Source organism: Olea europaea, chromosome 18 (genome assembly GCF_002742605.1).
Source record: "Olea europaea var. sylvestris chromosome 18, O_europaea_v1, whole genome shotgun sequence".
NCBI classification, from domain to species: Eukaryota; Viridiplantae; Streptophyta; class Magnoliopsida; order Lamiales; family Oleaceae; genus Olea; species Olea europaea.
In genome coordinates, this window is record NC_036254.1 from 20,035,926 (window position 1) to 20,061,133 (window position 25,208).

A 25,208-nucleotide genomic window follows, 5' to 3' on the forward strand; every position below is an offset into this window, starting at 1 on the left:
TGTAAGGCTTGCTTTTATGGAAAGGCAGGCAGTGATCCATTGCAAGGTGCCTTACTGGTTTATTTGCAGCCACGCAGGTCTCTTCATTAACCTCGCTATTATTTTGGTTCACTATTCCATTTCAGAATCCTCTCTTATCCTGCATATCAAGTAGAAACTCTTGAAATACCAGAAATGGGATTTCATAATAAGCTATAAAATTGGGGAATGGTCAGGTCAAGTAGAGGATCGTCCTACCAGTTATGACATGATAAAAAATCATGGCTGTTCACACAAAAAAATAATATACATATCTACTTACTTTCACTTGCTGAGAAGCTTCTACAGTTGGTGTATTCTATTGAATTGAAATGACAGGACCGTTTCTGGCATGGGTTACAAGAGCAGTTATTTTTTTGCTTGAAGCCTTCTTAGGACTAGTAGATGAAACAAAAGGTAGTGATAGATCTTTTTTAAGCAACTCTTGGGTCATGTAACTACGTATACTTGATGTTACCACAATAAGAGCCTCTCGAGCTGCTCAGATCTTCCCAATAATCTGTATATAAAAGTTAATTTAAGATTGCCAGAATTGTATTAGTCTGTGAACCTCTTCTCAGAATCTTTCACCAAATCATTTCTAGCATAGATATGACATCCCATGGTTTAGACCATCAAAAGGCAGGCATGTCACTAACAGAAACATTTCTTCGATTTACAAGAGTATAAAGAGACAAACTTGCACAATCTCGTCGAACCCTGATATACCTAGTGGAACTTCTTCTCTAGGCAGGTACTGTATGTTTGCACCTATTATTTTCTTCATCTCAGGTAATGTTCCATCTTTTTTAATCGTAAGCATCCAGCTTCGTCTGATTACATGAGCAATCAGGTGGTAATAATACTTTCTTTTCCGGGAACAAGATCGAAAATACAGGTTGAATATGCATCGAAGCTTCTTGAGTAGGAAACATCTCATCATCAAGTCCCTAAAAAAGACATACAAGTGAAACATATTATATGACCTTCTGGAGAACACAAAAGCCTAACTCCATCTTAATCCACAGTATACACTTAGATGTTCAAATTTAATTCACAAACCTGAAACGAAATGTAGAAATTCAACTTGTTTGAAGAACACAGCTAACTAAAACTATGCTACATATAAAATTAAGAGAGAGGTAGATGTACCTTATCAGATGAAATAATAATTATACACTCGTCTACAATAGCAATTGGATCAGCAACCTTCACATCCACATTGACTTTATTTCGGAGCAAATCAACAATCCCATCTGACCCTCCAACAACACTATTAATCTTGTCAGCTGGGCAAAGTAAACGAAACACAATGCCCTCACCAGAAAATGATTGTGCATGGTGAGCTAGAGGAGTAAGTTCAGATTCAAAGGCATATCCAGATGAACGAGTGGATGTGATATTGCTCTTGTAACCAACTGAAAAAATTGATCCAAGACCAGACCCTTCAACAANGGCATATCCAGATGAACGAGTGGATGTGATATTGCTCTTGTAACCAACTGAAAAAATTGATCCAAGACCAGACCCTTCAACAAATGATCTTCTTGCTGTACTATTAGTGTGCGGAATTAAACCATATGCTGAGATGAATGTAGACGATTAAGGAACTGGTTTCTGTAATGGTGTTGGCTCTCTCTTAATCATGTGGATATTATTGCTATAGCATCTTTCACTGCATTGTTGTCACCAACAACCTGTGAAAGAGAACAAAATTAAAAAGTCATTTGAAAACAAAGGCATTACTCGATTAGCAGAAACGAGAGCAAAATGAGTCTTAATCCCAAGCTTTTCGAAATGTCGTAAAAAATGCAAAAATGAAGAGACAAGTGTTCAGTAATGCCTTCGGATATATAATACAATTGTCAGCAATGCATGAAAAATTCATTTAACGATCATATTTAAGGATTTGTTCCAAGAATTCAAAAGCTATAATTTTCTCAAAGGTAGAAATTTAATAACTTTTTTTGTCAACTCATCAGTAAATTAATGAATTTTATTGTTTAGGATTACATGTTCACATATCATATCCTTCAACGGCCTAGGATTATCAATTCATCATTTCGAAACAAGATCAGCATTAAGATTCAAACATTTTGCATCAAGAAACTATTGGATTAAATTAGCGTAGTGGATGAAACCGGATTCATTCATATCGTATATGCAATTTACATATTGGATTTATGCACCATATCGTATATACAAATTACCGTATATGCAGGTTACCGTATTTGCAACAACATACCGTATTTGCAACAGTTTACAGTATTTACACATACCAAGTTATCTTATTTGAGACAGTTTACCGTATTTACATATATTGGTCTTGCATATACCGTATATACAGTATGCAAAACTGTATTTAGAATTTTTTTTGGAGAAACTATATTCCCATTTTTCTTCTTATCAATCTGATTTTATTTAAAACATAAAATAGAACGAGAAAATAATAAAACTGCAAATTATATGAAGCACATGAATAAGTTGCAGAAATATACGAACAATGAAGATAAAATCCAAGGAAGTAAATAAATAATGGATGAACTTTCAACTTGAGGCTTGTGCGAGCACACTTTCCTTAAAACAGATTCGTACCTTCACCGTAAGTGCTTGATATTTAATCTGAACATTTGTTTTCCAGGATATAACGGTAAACCTGTAGAATCTGAGCACTGTAAAAACTATTTCAACGAACTGACTTAGTATTCGAACAATATCACTACCCAGACATTTGACAGAAAATATATAAGCAGACAGAACAATACTGTCCAACATACAGAATGGTGAATTTTCGTGTATTTTCTGGTGAATGCAATGGAAAAAGATTGCTAAATAAATAGTTTGTAATGGAGACTTAAGCGGCCAGGAGTTATGTCATTAACTCGACAATGAATATTGGAGTTTTGATTGTTTTAAAAATTTAAATAGTCAGTTAAAGAAAACCAAGAAAACAGCAAACGTGGACAATCCAAATGGGCCAATTTTTGCTTCGTTTGGTCCGACATTCATGTACATAGGTTGCGTCCACTCACAAGTTCAAGGCTTGATGTACTATTTCAATCCTTGATTTGCACCCCCATACGCGCGCATATGGAGAGAGCCTTTATACTACACATGATTACGCCCTTCCAAAATGTAACCATATATAAAGTGGTTTGTGCTTTCTTCATTTTTCTATGTGGGACAAATCCTATTTTCCCACATAAACCATCATCCAATGGTCAACTTTGACCTCCAATTTTTCATTCATCAATTTTAGCAAGTAAATATATGGTTTTGATGCTCCCACAGAGGAGAACAGGGATTAACTTTGATCTTTCAAATTGGACCAACGGGTCCCACTCAAATTTTATGGCAAACTTAGCTACTAAACCTATTTTTTCAACAATCTCCCACATGAATGAAAATTGGGAGAGACACATGACCGTGAAACGCTAGACTTGGTGAGACAATTCAACGGTTGATACTTGCATAGGATAGGTAGGTATTACCCTTTGAACCTTCTTTTGTGAAATTATATTTACTTTACTAGCTGATCAATAGACGCGTTGTCCTTGAACTGTTCTACCTTTATGTAAATGATGATATACTCCACACAGGATTCTTCGTAACACAAATCAGTTCTTATTATTATGTTCATTTTGGCCATGAACATACGTCTGGTTCTATGAGAGTTTCTAAGAATTGAGCACGACACAATTCTCCTAGAAGCGGCCACACTTCTGTCTCACATAGGTGATTTCTTATTACAAGTAACTCGCATTACTTGGCTCGACTTACGATGCAAAAGAATTATTAAAAGCCTATTGCTTATCATTTATCCTTACGAGCATCACTGTTACATCATAGGAAGGGACAGGAGGTAACACCCCACGGTGATTTTATTAAGTCTTTACAATTAGGTTGTCCCTTTGAATCTAAATCTTGGAATCTCCAGTCAATTAGGTTGGGTTTCCTTTGTAATGGCTTATCCATTCAAGTGCTTAAGTCTCATTCTTTTTGATGATCTTACAACTAACTCTCTATTTAATCATTTGATTAGCGAATCCGCAATGTTATCTTTTGACCTTAGATAGTCAATAGTGATAACTCCAGTTGAGAATAGTTGTCTTATGGTATTATGTCTAAGACGTATATGTCTAAACTTTTCATTGTACATGTTACTCTATGCCCTTTCAATTGCTAATTGGCTATCACAATATATGCAAATTGTTGGCACATGTTTCGACCATTTTAGAATATCCTCTAAGAAGTTGAGCAACCATTCGGCCTCTTCACCACATTTATCTAGAGCTATAAACTCAAATTCCATAGTAGATCTGGTTATAACTATTTGCTAGAGGATTTCTAGGATATGGCAGTATATCCCAATGTGAACACAAATCTACTGGTGGACTTTGAGTCTTTTCTATCAGATATCCAATTAGCATCACTGTATTCTTCAATGACTGCTAGATATCTGGCATAGTGTAATCCATAGTCACGAGTATATTTTTAAGCACCTTAGTACTCTTACTATTCCTTTCCAGTGATCAGTCCTGGATTACTCGTTTATACTCAGTTTACTGATTGTGTAGGCTATGTCTGGTCTTGTATGGTTCATCAAGTACATTAGACTTCCAATAACTCTCGAGTATTCTACTTGAGAGACACTTTCACTCTTTTTTTTATAGATGTTGACTTGTATCTATCGGTGTTCTAGCCAAGCCAGTATTATTCTTATTGAATTTTTCTAAAAATTTGCCACATAATGTAACTGACTTAGATTTAGCCAATCTAATGTTCTTGAGATTTTGACTCCAAGTATAATATCAGCTAAACCTATATTTTTCATGTCAAATCTCGAATTTAACATATTTTTAGTGGATTCAATCATCTTATTGTCACTACCAACAATAAGCATGTTGTCAACGTAAAAACATAACTGTCATATTCATTGATTTTAAATCCACTCTATATCATGACATTATCAATTTTTTCTTGCTATTTTTTGGGTGCTTGTTTAAAGCAATATAATGACTTCACCAATTTACAGATTTTCTTTTCTTGCCCTAGTAACTAAAATCCCTCGGGCTGATCCATATAGATTTCTTTTTTAAATCTCTATTTAAAAAGAGAGTTTTAACATCCATTTGATGTATTTCAAAATTTCGTAAAACGGTAATAGCAAGTATCACCTTAATAAATGCTATTCTTGTCACTGAAGAATACGTATCAAAGTAATCAAGACCTTCCCTTTGTTTGAAACATTTTATTACTAATCTGGCATTATACATTTTGATAGTTCCATCTGTTTTCATTTTTCGTTTGAAAATCTATTTGTAGCCTAGTGGTGTACTTCTAAGAGGAAGATCCACTAGCTCCCATGTATGATTTTGCAGTATGAAATCTATTTCACTTTTAATGATATCTTTCCATTGAGGTCTTTCAGAGGAATTCACAGTTTCTTGATAACTTTTAGATTCACTTTCTAGCATATAGGTCGGAAAATTAGGACCATAAGATTTTTCTGTCCTTTTTCGTTTGCTATGTTTAACCTCAATCTGCTCTTCTAGTTCTTCGTCCTGACTATTCTTAGTAATAGTCTCATATGTTTGTTTAGAAGAGCTTGCTTTCTCTTTGGACTTATATGGAAATATATGTTCAAAGAATAAAGCATTTCTTGATTCCAATATCGTATTTTTGTGTATGTCTGGGATTTTAGAATCATACACAAGAAATCGATAAGCAAAACTATTATGTGCATAGCTAATAAAGATGCAATCTACTGTTTTTAGCCCTATCATTACCTTCTTTGGTGTTGGAATGACCACTTTGGCAAGATACCCCCACACTCGTAAGTATGTATAGGAAGATTTCTTTTATTTCCATAGCACATAAGGGGTCTTTTCCATTTTCTTTTAGAGCACCTTATTTAAAAGGTAATTTGTTAATAGCATAATTTCCCTCCACATATTCTGAGGTAATTTAGAATTTACTAGCATTGTATTCATCATTTTCTTTAAGGTGCAATTTTTCCATTCAACAACACCATTTTGTTGCGGAGAATAAGGTGCAGTGGTTTCATGTATGACTCTATGTTATGCACAGAATTTAGCAAATGATGCTTCATACTCAACACCTTGATCACTTCGCAACACCTTAATTTTCTTATTAAGTTGATTTTCAACTTCATTCTTATAGAGAACACATTTCTTTATAGCTTCATCTTTGCTTTTGAACAGATATACATAATAGTATTTTGTTCTATCGTCGACAAAAGTAATGAAATACTTGTTGCCACCTCTTGTTTGTACAAGTTTTAAATCACATACATAGCTGTGAATTAAATCAAGTGATTCTGTGTTTCGTTCAATTGAATTAAAGGATGACCTTGTCAATTTTGTCTCAACACAAATTTCACACTTATGTTTGGAGCCAATGTGGAACTTGGGTATGCAATTCAAGTTAACTAGTCTACGTAAAGTATCATAGTTAACATATCCTAATCTACCACGCCACAAATTAGAAGACTCAAGCAAGTAAGTAGAAGAGTTTTATTTATTTATTTTTGATTTAACAACCATTACATTCAATTTAAACATACCATAAAAAACATGGCCTTTTAACATTCAACTTTTTAGCAAAATAACTTTATCTGACTCAATTACAATGCGAAAACTATGCTTATTCAAAAGCGACCCCGTCACTAGGTTATTGCAAATTTCTAACACATATAGCACATTGTTAAGAGTCAACTCCTTTCCCCAGGTTATCTTCAAAACCACCTTTCCTTGACCCTTAATTTTAAAAGTTGCTGAATTTTTCATGAACAACTTCTCCCCATTCTCAATTGCTTTGAACGTATCAAACAACCCTTTATTAGAGCACACGTGCCTTGAATCACTAGTGTCAATCCACGACTCTTTTGGGTTTGAACCACCATGTTCACTTCTGAAATTATGGCTACGAGTTCATTTCTGACACATCATCAACCATATTTTCTTATTTCTTCTTCTTTGGCAATCTACACTCCGAAAACTTGTGGCCTACTTTCTTCTTAAAAATTTCACATTTCGATCCTAGATTAGTCCCTTTGCCACCAGATGGCCTAGACTTTTTTTGTGGGTCTTACTACTTTGACCATGCTCCACAACATTAGTTTTAGTAGCACTAGGATTGAACCACCTTTTTTCGAAACTCTTGTCATCTTCTTCAATTCGAAGTCTAACAATTAGTTTTTCGACGTTCATTTCCCTTCGTTTATGCTTAAGATAATTTTTGAAAATCTTTCCATGCAGGAGACACTTTTTCAATAATTGCAGCCACTTGAAATGTTTCACTCAACATTATCCATTTGACATGAATCTCGTGAAGAATCACTTGGAGTTCTTGCACTTGATTGATAACTATTTTGGACTCTACCATCTTATAATTTAAGAATCTGTTGACAATGAACTTTTTAGCTCCGTCATCCTCAGTTTTATATTTTTAGTCCAAAGACTCCACAATTCCTTAGCAGTTATAGTACTATATGCATTGTATAGCTTGTCTACTAAATTGTTCATAATGTAGTTTCGGCACAAAAAATCCGAATGTTTCCAAACATCAAGTGCACTGACTGCTTGAACATATCCCTTTCCTTTATTGAGTTTTGGAGCAGTTTCAGTCAAGAATCTCGCAAAATTCAAGGTGGTCAGGTAAAATAGCATTTTCTGCTGCCACCTCTTGAAATTCATGCTATTGAATTTCTTCGATTTTTTTCCATGATTAACTGGAACAGTAATGGTTTGGCCTGTTGTTGGAGCTACAGTTTGACTCACAACATGACTTGGCAACTTAGCCACAACAGAGCTTGGCCCTTTAGTTGCAGTAAAGCCACAACTTGATTTTCAGCAGGAACAGTTTGGGTCACATCCATTTCTGAAATTAAAACAAATATAAGTTTCCAATGAACCAAAATAAACAACTTGTTTACTATCAATATGTATTAACAATCTGTTTTAAGTTTGTTGGATTAAATTAGTGTAGTGGATGAAACCAAATTTATTCGTACCGTATATGCAATTTACATATCAGATTTATGCAACATATCATATTTACCCATACCGTATATACAAATTATCATATATGCAAATTACCGTATTTACAGCTTATTGTATTTGCAACAATTTACCGTATTTACATATACCGGCTTATCGTAATTGCGACAGTTTGTTGTATTTACATATACCGATCTTACATATATCATATATGTAGTATGCAAAACTGTATTTTGTAAAAAATTTGGAGAAATTGTATTCCCATTTTTCTTCTCGTTAATCTGATTTTATTTAAAACATAAATAAAATGACAAAATAATAAAACTGCAAATTATATGAAGCACATGAATAAATTACAGAAATATACGAACAATAAAGATAAAATCATAGGAAATAAATAAATGACGAATGAACTCTCAACCTGAGGCCTGTGCGAGCACAGTTTTCTTAAAACAGATTCGCCCTCTCACCGTAAGTGTTTTTGATTTAATTCGAGCATATGTTTCTCGGGATACAATGATAAACCAGTAAAATCTAAGCACTGCAGAAACTATTTCGACAAACTGACTTAGTATTCGAACAATATCACCACCCAGACGTTTGACAGAAAATATATATGCAGACAGAACAATATTGTGCAGCATACAGAACGGTGAATTTTTGTGTATTTTCGATGAATGTAATGGAAAAGAATTGCCAAATAAATAGATTGTAATGGTGACTTAAGTGGCCAAGAGTTATGTCATTAACTCAACAATGAATATAGGAGTTTTGATTGTTTTAAAAATTTAAACAGTCAGTTGAAGAAAGTCAAAAAATAGCAAAACGTGGACACTCCAAAGAGGTCAATTTTTGCTCTATTTGGTCCGACATTCGTGTACGCAGGTTGCACCTGCCACAAGTTCAAGGCTCGATGTACTATTTCGATCCTTGATTTGCACCACATGCGCGCACATGTGGAGAGAGACTCTATACTATACATGATTACACCCTTCCAAAGTGTAACCATATATAAAGTGGTTTATGCTTTCTTCATTTTTCTATGTGGGACAAATCCTATTTTTCCACATAAACCATCTTCCAATAGTCAACTTTGAGCTCCAATTTCTCATTCATCCATTCATCAATTTTGACAAATGAATATATGGTTTTGATACTTTCACGGAGGAGAACACAGATCAACTTCGATATTTCAAATTGGACCAACGGGTCCCACTCAAATTTTATGCCAAAATAAGCTATTAAACCCATTTTTCCAACATAAACTTTTTAAGATCTATGGTATCTTGTCTGTACTAGAACTATTGGTTCTTTGAAGAAATACTCAACGATCCAAAGGGAAAAGATAGATCAAAACCTGAACAATCTTTGCCATACAACGGGGTAAATTGTGACCTGTGGGTAAAATCCTGATATGGGTATTAGACTCGATTTTTATTCGTTCGATTATCTTCCCTCCTTTGCCTAGTAAGCTCCCCAGATGAATCCGTGGCACCACTAGCCTTGTTATCACCTTGCAACCATTCTCACCACCGTGCCAATACCCAAACTCCTTGTTATCCATCTCCACAATCCAGTCATGTATGAAGAACAATGCCTCCTGAGCAGGGTAAAATTTCGAGATACGTTCTTCCAGGTTCTGCCTTGGCTTATCAAAAATCTCAATAATTTTCTCTTCATCCCCAAGAAACAACTCGTGTACATTGAGCCAGGCCCCTATGTGCTCAGTGGCCTTAATTACACTCCTAGACTTCCTTATCACACTTCCTAGTTTAACTTCTTGACACAAAATCATATAACTGGTTCCTCCAGCACCGCCACCTCCGAATTAAGAACTATAACCAATGAAATTAAGTTTCATAGGCGCATGAATTCCTAACGAGAAAATGCTAGTTCTTGACAAATTTGAAGAGTTTATTCTGTTAAATCTTGGAACTAAGTAGCTCACATTCTGAATTCGTTGAATCTTTGTTTATCAATTCTTGATTGACTGTTTATGATTACAAATTGTGTGTGTAATAATGAGGTTCACAATTATCCAATTTAAGGAGGGGATGAATTTGAAAAAAATAAAATTACTTTTTTAATCTTATTCTTTAATTATCTTGACCTAGTTCCAATAATAATTCTTTTATGGCTTTAATTTTTTATTCATTAATTAGATATCCAACGGCAGTGTGCCAAGTGGACAGAATCTTGAAATCTAATCCGTTAAATAAGTTAGAGGCTCTTCTTTCCCTCTCTATTATACTCTTATCCTAAGCTAAAATTCAACCAAGCAATTTTTGCCCACTGATAGTAGTAGTACCATGTGCTTTGTACTTCTGAAGGTCTCTACTAAGCGTCAACTCCCTCCAATGGCTTCAAAATTTTTTATTGAACGAGATTTACTATAACTAAGGTTATAACAAGACTGCCAGAAAGAAGATTGTAATTAAAGGTGGAAAGGGTAGACGTTGCTCTACGATTGCTATAGATGTGCCATCTTCATTGACGAGTGCATCGAGAATTAGATGGGGTTCGGTTTGTTAATCAAAATTTGATGAAGGACCAAAAAAACCAACAACAAGAATAATCCACCAAATGGAAGGTTTTAACACAAATATGAATTGCTATCCTCAAACGTTATTTGTCGTCACCAGGATAAGTGCTTGAAGGCTTTCAATTGCAAATATTTTGTAGGAGCATTCAAAACTTTAATCCAAATATTGAATCAAGCAAACAAATTTGGAAAATAAACTTAAAAGAACAAAATTATAGAAATAAGATTTGATCTTTGAGTCGGAGAAAATGGTATAGATTTGACGTTTAGGACATGTTTTTAATCATGAAAACCACCCCTATTTGTTACTTCAATAACCATGCACGAAAATGTGCAAAAATCAAGCCAAAAAAGTGTGAAGCTTGATGAAAAGACACCAAAATTCAAAACCAATAGGTAAAAGTTTACATTAGGTGAGTGTCTAGCACGAAACCAGCCTTGGTTACGCCCATATCAATTTCCAACAACATCCGTTTTTTATTCTCACTTTGCTTCTGCTTGTTTTTCTCATAGTTGATCAACATTTAATCACTCAAAACCACTCATCATTATATACATTGAACAATATTCCAATAATCCCCAAAGCAGGGAAGGTATTGAATCTGGTTCAACACCTACAACTTTTTTTCTTCGGAACGGTTTGCTCTTCATTTTACTTGTAGGTGATTTGTGCGTGGTATGTAACCATTCATCTTCAATCTTCCTCATGTCTGGGTTAATTTTAATTAGAAAACAGTATTTTGTTCTAGATTTTTTTTTATTGCACGGTTTGGTAAAAGCAGAAGTTTTGACGAATCCCCATCGCCCTAAGGAAATAACAAAGTTTCTCTTCATGAAATCAGAATAATCATATGTATTTCTATACTTGGCTCCAAATTTTCGCCGAAAATCATTTGCATGAAGTCTTTGAAAACCTAATATCCTTTTTCTTTGAGTTCAATAATATAGATTCTGTGGTTTATTACAGGTGCTGATAGATCTAGTATCTGATGTCTACAGATTGGTAATGGAAGAATATGCGGTGACATCTTAGCATCCCCGCGCTTTTGGTGATGCATGTTTTTGGACCAAAAAATGAATAGGTTTATTTTTTTATTTCTCGGACAATTTTCAAATGTTGATTATTTTTTCATTTTTAAACTTGCTTTGTCTTAATCGAAGGATGGTGAAGAAAGGAATCGAGGAAGGCTCATGGTCTAAAAATTTGCTTCTCGGTAAGCATGTGTATAAATAGATCTCAAGGTCATGAATTAGTCATGAGCTTGGATTTTGCTAATTTGTAAACCATTTAGAAGTTAAATTCCATGGCCTTCGCTATGAAAAAAGTTCAACCAATGTATTTTTCATGAATAAACTTTTGTAATCTATGAGTACTTTCATGTAATTCAACCAATGTTTTAAAAATCGAATCAGATCAGACCGACCGGTTCAAACGAGAACCCGTGAATCAACCTTTAATCCGATCTGGTACTCATACATTAACCGGATATTAAAAAATCAGCTAATAAACTATCAACCTGGCCAGTTCAACCGTTAATTGGTAAACCAGCCACGATTTTTCCTGGGTAATTTTATTTTTTATTTTTTAACAAAAAGTTTTAACTATCTTAATTGGCCACCAATTGCAATTGAAGGCCCAAATAACATTTTTATATAATTTATTCTCCTTTAATTCCTTTTTTAAAGGAGATAATTTTTTCAATATTTTAGTAATCTTCCAATGTGGGATACTAACTCCTTTTTAGAGGAGGCCATTTTTTCAATGTTATGGTTATCTTCCAATGTGAGATAATAGTCAACTGTTAATTCTAACTTTTCCAAGTGCTTACTAATTTACTTCATTATTTTCATTAACAAATCATAAACCCCAACAAGATTGTAATTTTTAATTTGAACAAAGCAACTTATTAGTTGTTAGTTTTTGAGGTTATAAAATAAATTAATATAATAAACCTAATTAACCAACATTGATTATATTTACTTTGAATGAGAACACTAAAATTTAAAAATTATTATAGTTGTGATATTTTATAGTTTATTTGTGTATTTATTTATTTAATTTTTCATCCAATTCGTTCCTAGTTCGACCCTTTAAACCTCTACCCTCTTTCTTTTCCGGGTCAATGCCCGGGTCGATTTTTAAAACATTGATTTCAGCTCAAGCTATTAATTTTGTAAGAATTTAACTTAGACAACACGAAGATGTTCAGGTCATTTACGCACTATTATTTAGTAATTTAGTTTCCGAGCAAGCATAGTTAACTTATTTTCTTTTGTTAACAGATGGCTTCTGAAGCTCTTGCGCCAATGGCTCTGGTAAGTAGTTTCACAGGATTATTATTTTCCATTTCCGTGTCTAAATTGCAATTAATATTCTAGCATGCACCTAAGTATTGAATAACAGAAGCTCACAAGATAACATCAGCATTTTTATTTTTGATTTAGTTCCAATAATAATTCTTTTATAGCTTTAAATTTTTTATTCATAAATTAGATATCCAGGCATTGCGCCACATGGATAGAATCTTGAAATATAATCCGTTAAATCAGTTAAGGCTCATCTTTCCCTCTCTATTATACTCTTATCCTACACTAAAATTCAACCAAGCAATTTTTGCCCACTGATAGTAGTAGTACCATGTGCTTTGTACTTCTGAAGCTCTTTACTGAGCTTCAACTCCCTCCAATGGCTTTGTCCAGTCGACAGCTTCAAAATTTCTACTGAACGAGATTTACTATAACTATGGCTATAACAAGACTGTAAGAAAGGAGATCGTAGTTAAAGGTGGAAAGGGTAGACGTTGCTCCACAATTGCAATAGATGTGCCATCTTCATTGACGAGTGCATCGGGAATTAGATGGGGTTCCGTTTGTTGATCAAAAGTTGATGAAGGACAAAGAAAACCAACAACACTAATAATCCACTAAATGGAAGGTTTGAACACGAATATGAATTGCTATCCTCAAACGATATTTGTCGCCACCAAGATAAATGCTTAAAGGCTTTCAATTGCCAATAGTTTGTAGGAATATTCGAAACTTTAATCCAAAAATTGAATCAAGCAAACAAATTTGGAAAATAAACTTAAAATAACAAAATTATAGAAACCAAGTGTGAGAAAATGGTATAGATTTGATGTTTAGGATATGTTTCTAATCATGGAAACCACCTCTATATATGGTATTCCAATAATCATGCATGAAAATATACAAAAATCAGGCCAAAAAATTGTGAAGCTTGATGAAAAGAGATCGAAATTCAAAATCAAATGGATAAAAATATACATTGGGTGAGTACCTAGCACAAAACCAAGCAAGTGCCCAGTTCAACATTATTGTTTATGTTTTGAATAACCAAGGCCGAGAACTTCCCGACCTTGAGCCATGGCAATTGCTTGTACCATTTTCCTACCACTTCGTTTTTTCTTCTTATTTTGCTTCTGCTTGATTTTCTCATAGTTGATCAACATCTAATCCCTCCAAATCACTCCTCATTGTACACATTGAACAATATTCCAATAATCCCCAAAGCAGGAAAGGTACCGAATCTGGTTCGACAGCTATAGCTTTTTTTTTGGGAACGATTTGCTCTTCATTTTACCTGTTGGTGATTTGTGCGTGGTATGTAACCATTCATCTTCAATCTTCCTCATGTCTGGGTTAAGTATAATTAGAAAATAGTATTTTGTTCTGGATAAAAAGGACAGATTGCCTTTTTCTGTTTCTTTATTGCAGGCTCTCTCACGATCTGGTAAAAGCAAAAGTTTTGATGAATCCCTATCGCCCTATGGAAATAACGAAGTTTCTCTTCAAGAAATCAGAAGAATCATAGGTATTTCTATTTTTTGCTCCAATTTTTCCCCGAAAATCATTTACATTAAGTTTTCGAAAGCCTAATATCCTTTTTCTTTGAGTTCCGTAATATTGTTTCCGTGGTTTATCACAGGTGCTGATGAATCTAGAATCTGATGTCTACGCCTCCAGGGCACATCTCCAAGTGGTAAAAGGGGAAGGTGGAGAAATCCAGCTTTGCTTGAGGCTGCCGCGTCAAGGGTTCGAATCCTGAAATATGGATTTGACTCTTGGGTAAGTGCAAGTGTACAAGCAGCCTTCCACCCTGTACTCTTGGAGGCATAACCTACGATTTACCTCCCTCACGATACTCCAGGGTAGGGGCGGTGGGGGACCCTTAAGGTTGGGGTTCAACCTTTTTTTTTAGAATCTGATGTCTACAGATTGGTAATGGAAGAATATTCAGAGATATCTCAGTATCCCGTGCTTTTGGTGATGCATGTTTTTAGACAAAAAAATGAGTAGGTAAATTTTTTATTTCTCGGAAAATTTTCAAAATGTTGATTATTTTTTCATTTTAAACTTGCTTTGTCTTAATCGAAGGATGGTGAAGAAAGGAGTCGAGGAAGGCTGATGGTCTAAAACATTTGCCTCTGGGTAAGCATATGTATAAATAGATCTCTAGGTCATGAATTGGTCATGAGCTGGGATTGTGCTAATTTGTAAACCATTAGAAATTTAAATTCCATGGTGAATAAAGTTCAACTTTCGTTATATTGTGTGTTCGCTCGATCCCGTTTGCGTACATATTGTGACAAGTAATTACTCTGCTATCGAAAAATTATGTCTTGCATTGTATTTCACATGTACAAAATTAAGGGCTTATTTACGGCCCGTAACCGTTTATTTAATTTCTAAAGTAAATTTAGTTAAGTATATGTTCTCGCGCCCCATTTTACACCAAAGGGTAGGCCTTTGGACACTAGCTTTGTCAGAATTCGAGATACAATATATACCTCAAAAGACAGTCAAAAATTAGGCTTTGGCTAACTTTCTAGTCGATCATCCATGCCTTGACATGTCTGAAGAAATTGAACTAGAAATCAATTCGTTCGAGTTAAAACCTTGGGTATTGTATTTCGATGGGTCAAAAACCTCTAAAGGTGCAGGAGTAGGAGTAGCATTGATTAATCCTTTAAGGATTTGCTATAAGTTCGCATTCACTTTAGACAGAATGTGCACCAACAATCAAGCCGAATATGAAGTTACTCCTTTCCAACTTGTTTATGGGCAGGAGGCCATTTTGCCTATGGAAATCAACGTGCAATCGATTAGAGTGTGCTTGCAACATAAGTTGAATGATGATGAGTATGCCGAATCACTAGTTCAAAATTTATTGGGGTTAGACGAATTAAAGTTAGACGTCTTAGATAGATTGCAAGTTCAAAAACAAAGAATAGCTAGGTTTTATAATAAAAAAGTCATATCCAAGTCGTTCAGCCTTGGTGAACTAGTTTGGAAGACGATACTCCCTTTGGATAGCAAGGATCCAAAGTACGGGAAGTGATCGCCCAATTGGGAAGGACCATACAAAATAAACAGTGTGTTGCCCAATGGAGCGTATCACTTGGAAGATTTAGATGGCACCAAGCACGTGAGATTCATTAACGGCAAATATTTGAAAAAATATGTTCCTTCTTTATGGGAATGTGAACAGATAAAAGCATAATCAAAATATATTGAATGATTAAGGATAACAAGGTCAGAGCGAAATACGTTCAAATAAAGTCCTTTTATTATCAAACGTTCATTACAAAGATGCGAAAATACAAATAATAGGTGCTCTACAAACTACAATCAAAAGTAAGCTAATCTCCCGGTTGATCGCAGAGTAAGAGGGTGGACTGGCCTCACCACCTTCCTAATGCATCGCTGCAATGGCGGGCAAAGAAGCTGAGAAGCACTCTCAGCAAGCAATGTGGCCCGCAAGCATCCCAAAAATTGCCTTCTATCATCGACTCCTTGTAAAGGACAAAGAGACGATGGGAAGAACTTCGATGGTAAAAACTTTGCTGCTGGCCAAAAAATATTTCCTATGCCTCCCACACCAAAGGTGACATCAAGGCAAATAGTAAAATGGGCAGACTAAACAATCTATTTTTATAGAAAGACGAAGGTTTCGGATCGGATTGATTGTCAGAGTGCCAAACAATGGCAGCAAATTGGTTTTGAAGAAGAAAATGAAGATGAAGATGAAGATGAAGATGGAAGATGGAAAATGCGAAGCATACGTGCATTTATAGGGGGTGGAGATAAAGAGACAGAATATGAGCAGCCACATTCTGCCTAGTAAATGGAATTAAATAGCCCAAAGTCTTGGGAAAAGTGGTGGAAATATCAAAAGAAAATGGGCAATATTTTTAGCACAAAGCAGTTAAATGATTGAAGAATTGACGACTAAAAAACAAACGTCAAATAAATGCACAAGAAGTTAATATATATGTTCATTAATGATGAACAAAGTTACAAAGGGAAAATCAAATTACAAAAGAAAAAGGCATCATATGTCTTAATTATAGTCCACCCCACACTGAACGAACTCGTTCCCTAAGTTTTTCCCAATCCTCGTTCTGCCGAGAGGAAGTGATGTTCAATTCGGCCACGACATCATCATCAACTTCCAACTTCTTGTACTGCTCAACCAAGGACTTAGTTCGCTCAATTCTCTGGGAGGCGTTGCACTTTTTAGCAGCCATTCTCGCCTTGCAGTCGTCCATTTTGGCTTGAAATTCCTTCACCTGAGCAGCCAAATTAACCATCAAAGAGTCTTCAATCATGACTTCGAAAGAGATTTCTTTCAACTCGTCCTCAGCCTAGTTGATCTCCATACGCAAAGACTCTTTCTCAGATACGGCTCGAAGATATTGAGTACTTTTGGCCTTTAGTTCAGCATTCTTAGCCAGCAAGGAAAGGACCTCGGAGTGGATAACCTTCAACGTCGCTTTAAAATCGACAGAAAGATTGAGCGACGGAAGCGTCAGTGCTTGCTCCAACTTCGCATTCAAATGCTCAAGTTTATCCTTGTGTCTAGCAGCACTAGCCCTACCAATGTCCATATCCATGAAGGACACGTACTCAAATATCGACTGCTTGAGGAACTTCAAATCTTCCTCTGAAGAAGCAGCAGGACAATCAGATGGAGCAGGGCGAGATGTCTTGACTTGCCCCCAGGAAGCGAACAAGTCTTGGATAGAACGCACAATCTTGTCAGCATCCTGTAAGGAAAATTGCCAATATTAAAGATTCTCACTACAACGAACAAGATAGAAATAAAAGTGAAGCAAAGATTACCTCATCAACAATCGTGGAAGATGGCATGTCCTCAGCCAAGTCTGCCACCAATGACTCCTCCATTCGTGAGGACTTCCCCTTGTCTGAGCGAGAAGATGTTGCCACAACGGGCAGACTCATAAGAGTATCTGCAAAACTCAAGAGCAACAAATCAGAAACCAATAGCACAAGCAAAGGTAAGGCATCAAAAAACTGAATTACCTTCTGTTTCGATGTTTGGGGGGTTGACGCCCTGGGAAGAAGGTGGCTCATCCATGGGTTGTGATGAGGATTCTGGGACTGAAGATGTCTCTTTAAGCGTAGTCCCCTCATCAACAGGTTTGGATGAAGCAGCCTCAGCGGAGGATGATGGAGCAGGAGCTGTCGATGCCAAATCCTTTGAAGGAGAGGCTGAACTTTTCTGAGAAGTCCAAAAAATCATCAGCACACAGAAAAGTTTCAGTATGGAAAAGTATGCTTGTGAGTAAACCAATTTAATTACCTTTCTCCTGACGATAAGAGTGGTATCATCATCATCATCAACATCATCCTCCAGAATGGGAGATGCTGAGGCTAGCCGTTTGCGGCTTGGGGCACTCTTGACTGTAGTAGGCTTGGCAGGAAGAGAAGAAGATGGACGAGCAGACTGTTTAGCGCGACGAGGAGGAGAAGGACTCCGGATGGACAAAGGAGTGACTAAAACAGGAGGAGGGGAAGAAATGCTCGGCTGGTCTAGTGAATGAAAGACACGATTGGCATCAGCCGCAAATAATCTGCGTTTCACTGACGCCCAGAGCTGTTCAAAAAGAGGATGGATGGCGTGGCTAGAATTAAAGGGGGCTAATGAAAAATAGCTGGTTAAAAGAAGATTGCGAGCATTTATAGCCTCTGCCTCCGCCTTATTAATAATATGAAAACGATCAATTAAGTTCCTTGAATAGCAAGAAGGAACAGGCCAAGTTTGACTGAAACCAAGCTGGCGAGCAAAAAATTGGGGAGCATAAATTTCTACCCCTGCCTTGGCATTGGTCCCAATTAAAATATCATGAAATAGCTCCCTCCCGGTTAAAAACTGGATCCAAATGAGCAGGGAGGTGCTCGCGCTATCTATAGTGGAGGGGGGATGTACATAGTCTGGAGTCAAAAAAAGGAAGAGATTGAATCCAAAGAATAAAAGAATGAAAAAATGTCCCTTCTGGACATATTTACAGGAGCCAAGGGCTCCATGGCTAGCCCATAACAGCTAGCAGAGGAGCGGGAAATTGATGGAGCACCAAGCAATGGAAAATAGGATCTCAACCACAGTTGAGTGAACCAAAGAGATCCACTACCAGCGGGAGATGCACCATTCTTCAATTGAGTTTGAAGAGAGGCCATGCCTCTATAAAGGGCAGCCAAAAAGAAAGAACATAAATTCAAAGGCTTGCCACGCGCCAATTCATGCGCTATAGGTAAATAACTCAGGGAGGGCTTTATGTTTGGCGCACACAAAATATATTTACAAAGCCAAACTAGAAGAAAAACCACTCGCTCAGTATGGGAAGGCCCAGTGCTTGAATGATTGTGAAGGGTTTGCAGGCTTGAATAAGACTCGGTGTAGTTTCTACCAAACTTTGGGGCGCCACCAGAAATCAAGATACCAGGAAAAATGGTATCGCCCAAAGGTGGTAGATTCACTAGGGCCCAACATCCCTTAAAGTAATAGACATGGGACCAAAAGGGAAAATAAAGGTATTATACTCAGAAGACCAAAAACTCAAAGCAATCGAAAAAAGTGCTAAATCAAAAGTAGGGGGCGAATAGAGATTTCTAACAAATCAGAAATCCTAGCATTATCAAAAAGTGCCTTAGTAGGACCATGGCCCACAAGACGAGCATGCCACCTACTGAAAGCTACATCAGATTTAGGCCAAGTGCGAATACCTCTTTCTCGAAGTGGCCCCAGCGGCAGAGAGTTTAGAAATGGAGGGCCTTGAGTCCAAGGAAATAGCTGACCCACCGCCGCCTGTTCGACTGCCTCTGCATTGTTGAAGAAAGGACCTAAGTAGAACTCATTGCGTTCGATATCGACGGGCGCGAGAAAACTCGAAGTTATGTATGGACGACTCAAAAGTTTCTGAAAGTCATCAAAACTAAAGGAGTCGCCAGCTTGAGATTGTGAAGTAGCCATTTGAGATGGAACGAAGTTTTTCAGGGTTACGTAGTAGGGAAACAAAAGATGAACAGTAAATCGTGGGAGAGACGCGAAAAATTTGAGGCGTGATTTAATGGTGCAGTGAAATGGCGTGTTTGGGGGATCAGATAGCTCAAAGAACGAAGCCCAATCAAACAATTCAAGATGAAGGCCCAAATAGGGAGGCCCAAGAACGCGGTAACGCCATCGCCCAAGTTTGTAAGTCGCCCAGAATCTGAGTGAATGGAGTGTCATGCAGTCGCCCAGAGCTGTTACCTATTCTCGCCCAAACCTTCAAGTCGCCCAAAGTCTTAACAAACATAAAGCGTTGTGGTTATCAAGAAGTGCAGTTATCAAAGCAGTTATTAAAGCAGCCCTATCACGTTCCACGATTCAAGGAATTCAATCGAAAACGGTTGAACGACGAAGAGTAATGACAGCAGTTAAAAAAGGCAGTTTTCATGACAAGCTGGCCATTATGAGGAAAGTGGGCAGTTGCAGAACGATCAAGCAGTTTTTAGGCGGTTGATCACAAAAAAGATCATCCATGGAGTATAAAAGGAAGAAAAGACATTGAGCAAAGGACCGAATAAAAAACTCTCGAAACAGAGAACATGTAATTTTAATTTCCTTAGTTTAGATTTAAACACTTTTTTCAGTAACTCGTGTGCTTGCGCCCCTTGGAGGCATTTTGTTTTTGATTTCCAATTGTAAAGTCATCGCCAATAAAAGAACACTCATTTTTGGGACTTTGTCTCAAGAGATTTGTCCCTTACACAATCGTCTGATCCCTTTTAATTGTTAGCGACTAACCCGCGCGAAACACATACTATTAGCATCTAATGGCTTGTGGGATTACATGAACACGTCTGTTTATAACCTTTACTGGTTAGAGTAATCTATTTTTCATGAATAAACTTTTGTAATCTATGAGTACTTTCATGTATTTCAGCACGGAAGCTATTAATTTTGTAAGAATTTAACTTAGATAACATGGAGATGCTCGTGTCATATACGCACTATTATTTAGTAATTTAGTTTCCGAGCAAGCATAGTTAATTTATTTTCTTTTGTTAACAGATGGCTTCTGAAGTTCTTGCGCCAATGGCTCTGGTAAGTAGTTTCACAGGATTATTATTTTCCATTTCTGCGACTAAATTGCAATTACTATTCTAACCTGCAACTAAGTATTGAAGAACCGAAGCTCACAAGATAACATCAGCATTGTCATTGCTGATTTAGGGTATGCATTTCTATTTGTTGGCTAGTGCCTGTCAATACCATTGAATGAATGGCTTTAAAAAGTTAATGCTGGATTACTTTCCAGCTGCTGGAAAGTCTTTATTGTCTTTTTCAATGAGATGATTCAGTGTATCGATAATCCACCTGCCTTTAAAGTCAAGACGATGTTTTTACTTGGAAATTCCAACTTTCTGTTGGGATCCCTATAGTAAATTCATACATAGCTTACGAAAACTTATAAATGCGCGGAGATGAAGTCAAGAGTCTTGTCGCCGCAAGTTTATGAAAATCGTGCATGTGTGGGATCTTTCGTGAAAAAATGAATCCTATATTTAAAATATATAAAGTGTTTCCGTTTCTAATAGTTTAAGCTTTTATACGAGGTGGTTCAGTAAATTAAAGTGAAAAAGACTAGCAAAAAAGGTTTTGATAAGGACGTTTTGATAAGGACAGCTCATTGATTAATTTTGTTGTATAATGATTACTGTTTCCCATTAAAACATAAAGTCAAAATGACAAATGACAACAGATGGGTATAATGGTAGTTGAACATTTCATGTTTCCAATTCATCAGCTTTTTGTTTAAGAGAAATATAGAAAAAAGTATATTCATCGGCTTTTTGCAACGTTTATTTACTCGATAAATGAAGAAGCTCTTCTCTTCTTTAACTTCATGATTGTTCTTGGATTTTAAATGTGCGCAGGCGAACAGATTGGGAAAATTTACCTCTGGAGCAACAAAGTTCTTTGTATGAACTGTGCCAAGCTTTAACAACAATCAGTATACTATCACTTGGAATATGGGTGTCAACTCTGCTTTCATCATGAAATCGAAGTTCAACTAGTTATATGTAAATAAAGTCAGAAGTAATTAAAAAGAATGCACCTGTTCGGCCTATGCTTTTTACATATAATCTTGAAATAGACCAGAAATAGTCATCATATAATGCTTTTCACACAAAATATATCGATCTACTATAGTTACAAATACAATCTGCTTGTGGCTTGTATATACTTGACATGTACCAGGATCTGCTTATGGCTTGTAGTTGCCTCTGTATGAATGACTAGTATCTGTTACTGCAACATACTCTTATCTGTCTTAGCAGGTTATGTAGCCATTGCTTTTTAGATAACTTGGAAGTACTCTAATGGCACGGTCTGTATAAATGAGGGAATAATGGGCATGCTTGGTATGTTTTACTGGACATGATTCATTAAACAAGGGAGACATATTACAAATTTGTCGGTTGTCATGTATTATCCAAAGTAGAAAAAACTTCAACATAGTTTAGGAAGATCGTATTAGCCACAAAATTTCCAAAGATCTTAGGTGCTTCAAACCCAATAACGCTACTTCTTGGAGTGCAACAAGGCCATTCTTAAGCCCATGAATTAGGTCACTCAAATGATGGGGATAGGATGTCATAAAAGATTCAGCCAGCTCTCACTGAACACCAATTGATTTTTAGATGAGATTATTGAAACCTAATTTTAACAAGTGGTATTACAGCATAGGGTCATGGCTTCGAGTCACAAGAGCCTTATGTTGAGGACATATTTTTGGGGTGCAACAAGTTCGATCTTAAGCCCATGGCGAAAAACTACTCCAATTTCTAAAAATAGCTCAGTGAATGAATGATCACACGGATGTACGCCTTGATAAGGCCGGGCTCGTGGGCTCAAAATGGAGCTTGAGCTTGAGTTTTGAGTTAGAGAAAGCTTGAGTTTGAGCTTGTGTTTGGTTACACAAATGATGTGTGATTTAATGCCTAAAAAGGTTTAAACTACTTTCACTAGGCACCAGTTGAATTTCAGATGAGATAGTTGAAACCTGATACTAACACTACAATTGAAAGAACTTATTAACAAATTAGAAGAAGCATAGTTTGAAACTTGAAAGAAATTTACATTTTTTAAGTTTCTACTTAAGTTGGAAGATTTGATAAGATGCTTAATTATTCTTGCATTAGTACTTCCATAAGAGTTAAGATTTTCACTTAAGCTTGCAGCATCAAATTTCAAGGCCTTCTGTCTGGTAATCTGTGCTTGAGAGATAGTTGACCATAAATGATTAAGTCTTGCTTTAAAATAAGAACAAATTTTATTCATTCCTGAGTTACATCAAAATGAGACCGGCCACAGAAAATTTACATAAGAGCATCTGAAATACTACGGCATTTTCAGTATCATGACATCAAGAGAGATTTAGAGAGACAGACTGTTATTGCATAGCTAGAAAAACTATTAACTGATGTGGTCATTTTGTGAACAAAATCTTTATGTATTCCAGCAGCGGACTAGAAGGCCGGACGAAGGAGTCACGGATTTTTTCCACCACCGCCCTTTTTCCCTCTTGGATCATGCTTAGGATTTGGCCCTGCATAATCATAATCTAACACTGCATCAAGTGCCAAGAGCTTTCTTGAATTTACTTGCATTTCTCCCTTCAAAAAAATGCAGAAAAGATTAGTTGAATCTCTTAATTGGTTTGTTAATATTGTTAGCAAATCTTTAGGTGGAAAATTCTTTCAATTTGCTCGAGAAGATAACTAAACTTCCATTGAAGATTCCCTCGAATCGTAAGCCTGGCTATGCTTAAAAAAAGTGAGAGTACTTTTTTGAAAATCAAGTGAAAAAGTTGAATATTTTTTGAAGTATTTAAACGTTATAAGATAAGTAACTTCAAAAAAATTCGAATATGTTTAGTAGAGAAAAAAATTTGCTATAAAAGGTAACTTTTTAGCATCGTCTCACCACAAGATGAGACATACCTTATATCTCAAAAATATGATCACAATTTTTCTATTTTTTCACACCATTCCCCCTTCTTGAAGGATGTTCTTCGTATAGCTCATGGTTGACATCATATGATATACACTATACTGGCTTGTTTGGTAAAGTGAACACTAAAGTAATGGACAGCGTTAAACAAAATAAGTTAAAATCTTAAGCATTATATTTTCACAAACGAGTTTACTACTGCCTACCAAACATGCCTATCATTTTTTAGGCAACTTCAGCATAAAATTTCATCGTCGGTACCTTCTTGTGTGGGTTTCTAAAAAGGTAGAAACAAAATATAGAAACAAAATAGAATTAAGGAACTATAAATAATAGCCAAATTACCTTGTGATTCATGAGAACGGTTTTTACACGAATCCCGGAGCAGTAGACCGTGCCTACAAAACAAGAAAACAACAAATGTCTCAGCTGATAGTTTATCACATGCATCCAATGTGCTAAGCAATAAAGATTAAGTTGAAAGTAAAGACTTTTCCAGATTGTATTCAGCTTAAAAACCTGTAGATAGGGAGACAAATAGTAACAGAAAAAGAAGAGAAGAAGCCTTCATAGTAAGACTCATGGCTTTGCTTGTATTATATTCACTGATATTAAGGATGTTTTTTAGTACTAGAAGGGTGAAGGGGGAAATGGCTGTTTTTATAAGCAGAAATGGGTGTTAAAATTGTTGTAGTGCACCCCACCCACCCAATAGCTGATAAATGATGATGATATGCATTACCTCTGAGCCACAATATGGAAGTCAACTTTAGAATATTTGTGTGTTTTACATCAAAAAAATAAGAAATAGTGTCTGTATATAGGGAGTGGGGGTGGGGGACAGATGATGATTTTTTTCTGCATGGCTTAGAGCACAGTAATTTGAAGATTTTCTTTTGGTTTTCATTTTCGAGGGTGTTTGACACCCATTTTTAAGGAAAAATGAATTTTACAATAGTAGATTGATGAAGAATATGTGGATAAAAAGTTTCTGATTTACGTGTAATATTATTTTAATGAAAAATGTGTGGTTGAAAAGAAGAGAAAGAAAAATACATTTTAAGAAAAATAGGAATCAAACGGGCCTTGATCTTTTTAGTGAGTCGATCTCTAGTGAAAATAGTACACGCTAGTATCAATCAATAATGTACAACCATCAATTATCTTTTGTTGGGTAGTGTTAGTCATTTATTGGTTGTCTTCAACTTCTAACAAAGTCTTGCTTCTATTTATTATTTTTTCTATGTACTCTCGTCACTTCGTTTTTTGTCTTGAGCATTACAAAGTTATCATCATAGTATAGCTC

General features: G+C 36.0%; 1 protein-coding gene and 1 pseudogene across 1 annotated transcript; both read right to left on the reverse strand.

Annotated features, from left to right (window-relative positions):
- Positions 1–258: 258 nt before the first annotated feature.
- LOC111366840 lies at positions 259–11,289 on the reverse strand (annotated as a pseudogene).
- Positions 11,290–23,203: 11,914 nt separating this feature from the next.
- On the reverse strand, positions 23,204–24,568 carry LOC111367714. The gene is made up of 3 exons (XM_022988735.1): positions 24,422–24,568; positions 24,248–24,300; positions 23,204–23,565 (listed from the first exon to the last, which is right to left on the reverse strand). Exons 1-3 carry the CDS (start codon positions 24,483–24,485, stop codon positions 23,440–23,442), a joined length of 243 nt encoding a protein of 80 aa, XP_022844503.1. The 5' UTR covers positions 24,486–24,568; the 3' UTR covers positions 23,204–23,439.
- Positions 24,569–25,208: the final 640 nt, after the last annotated feature.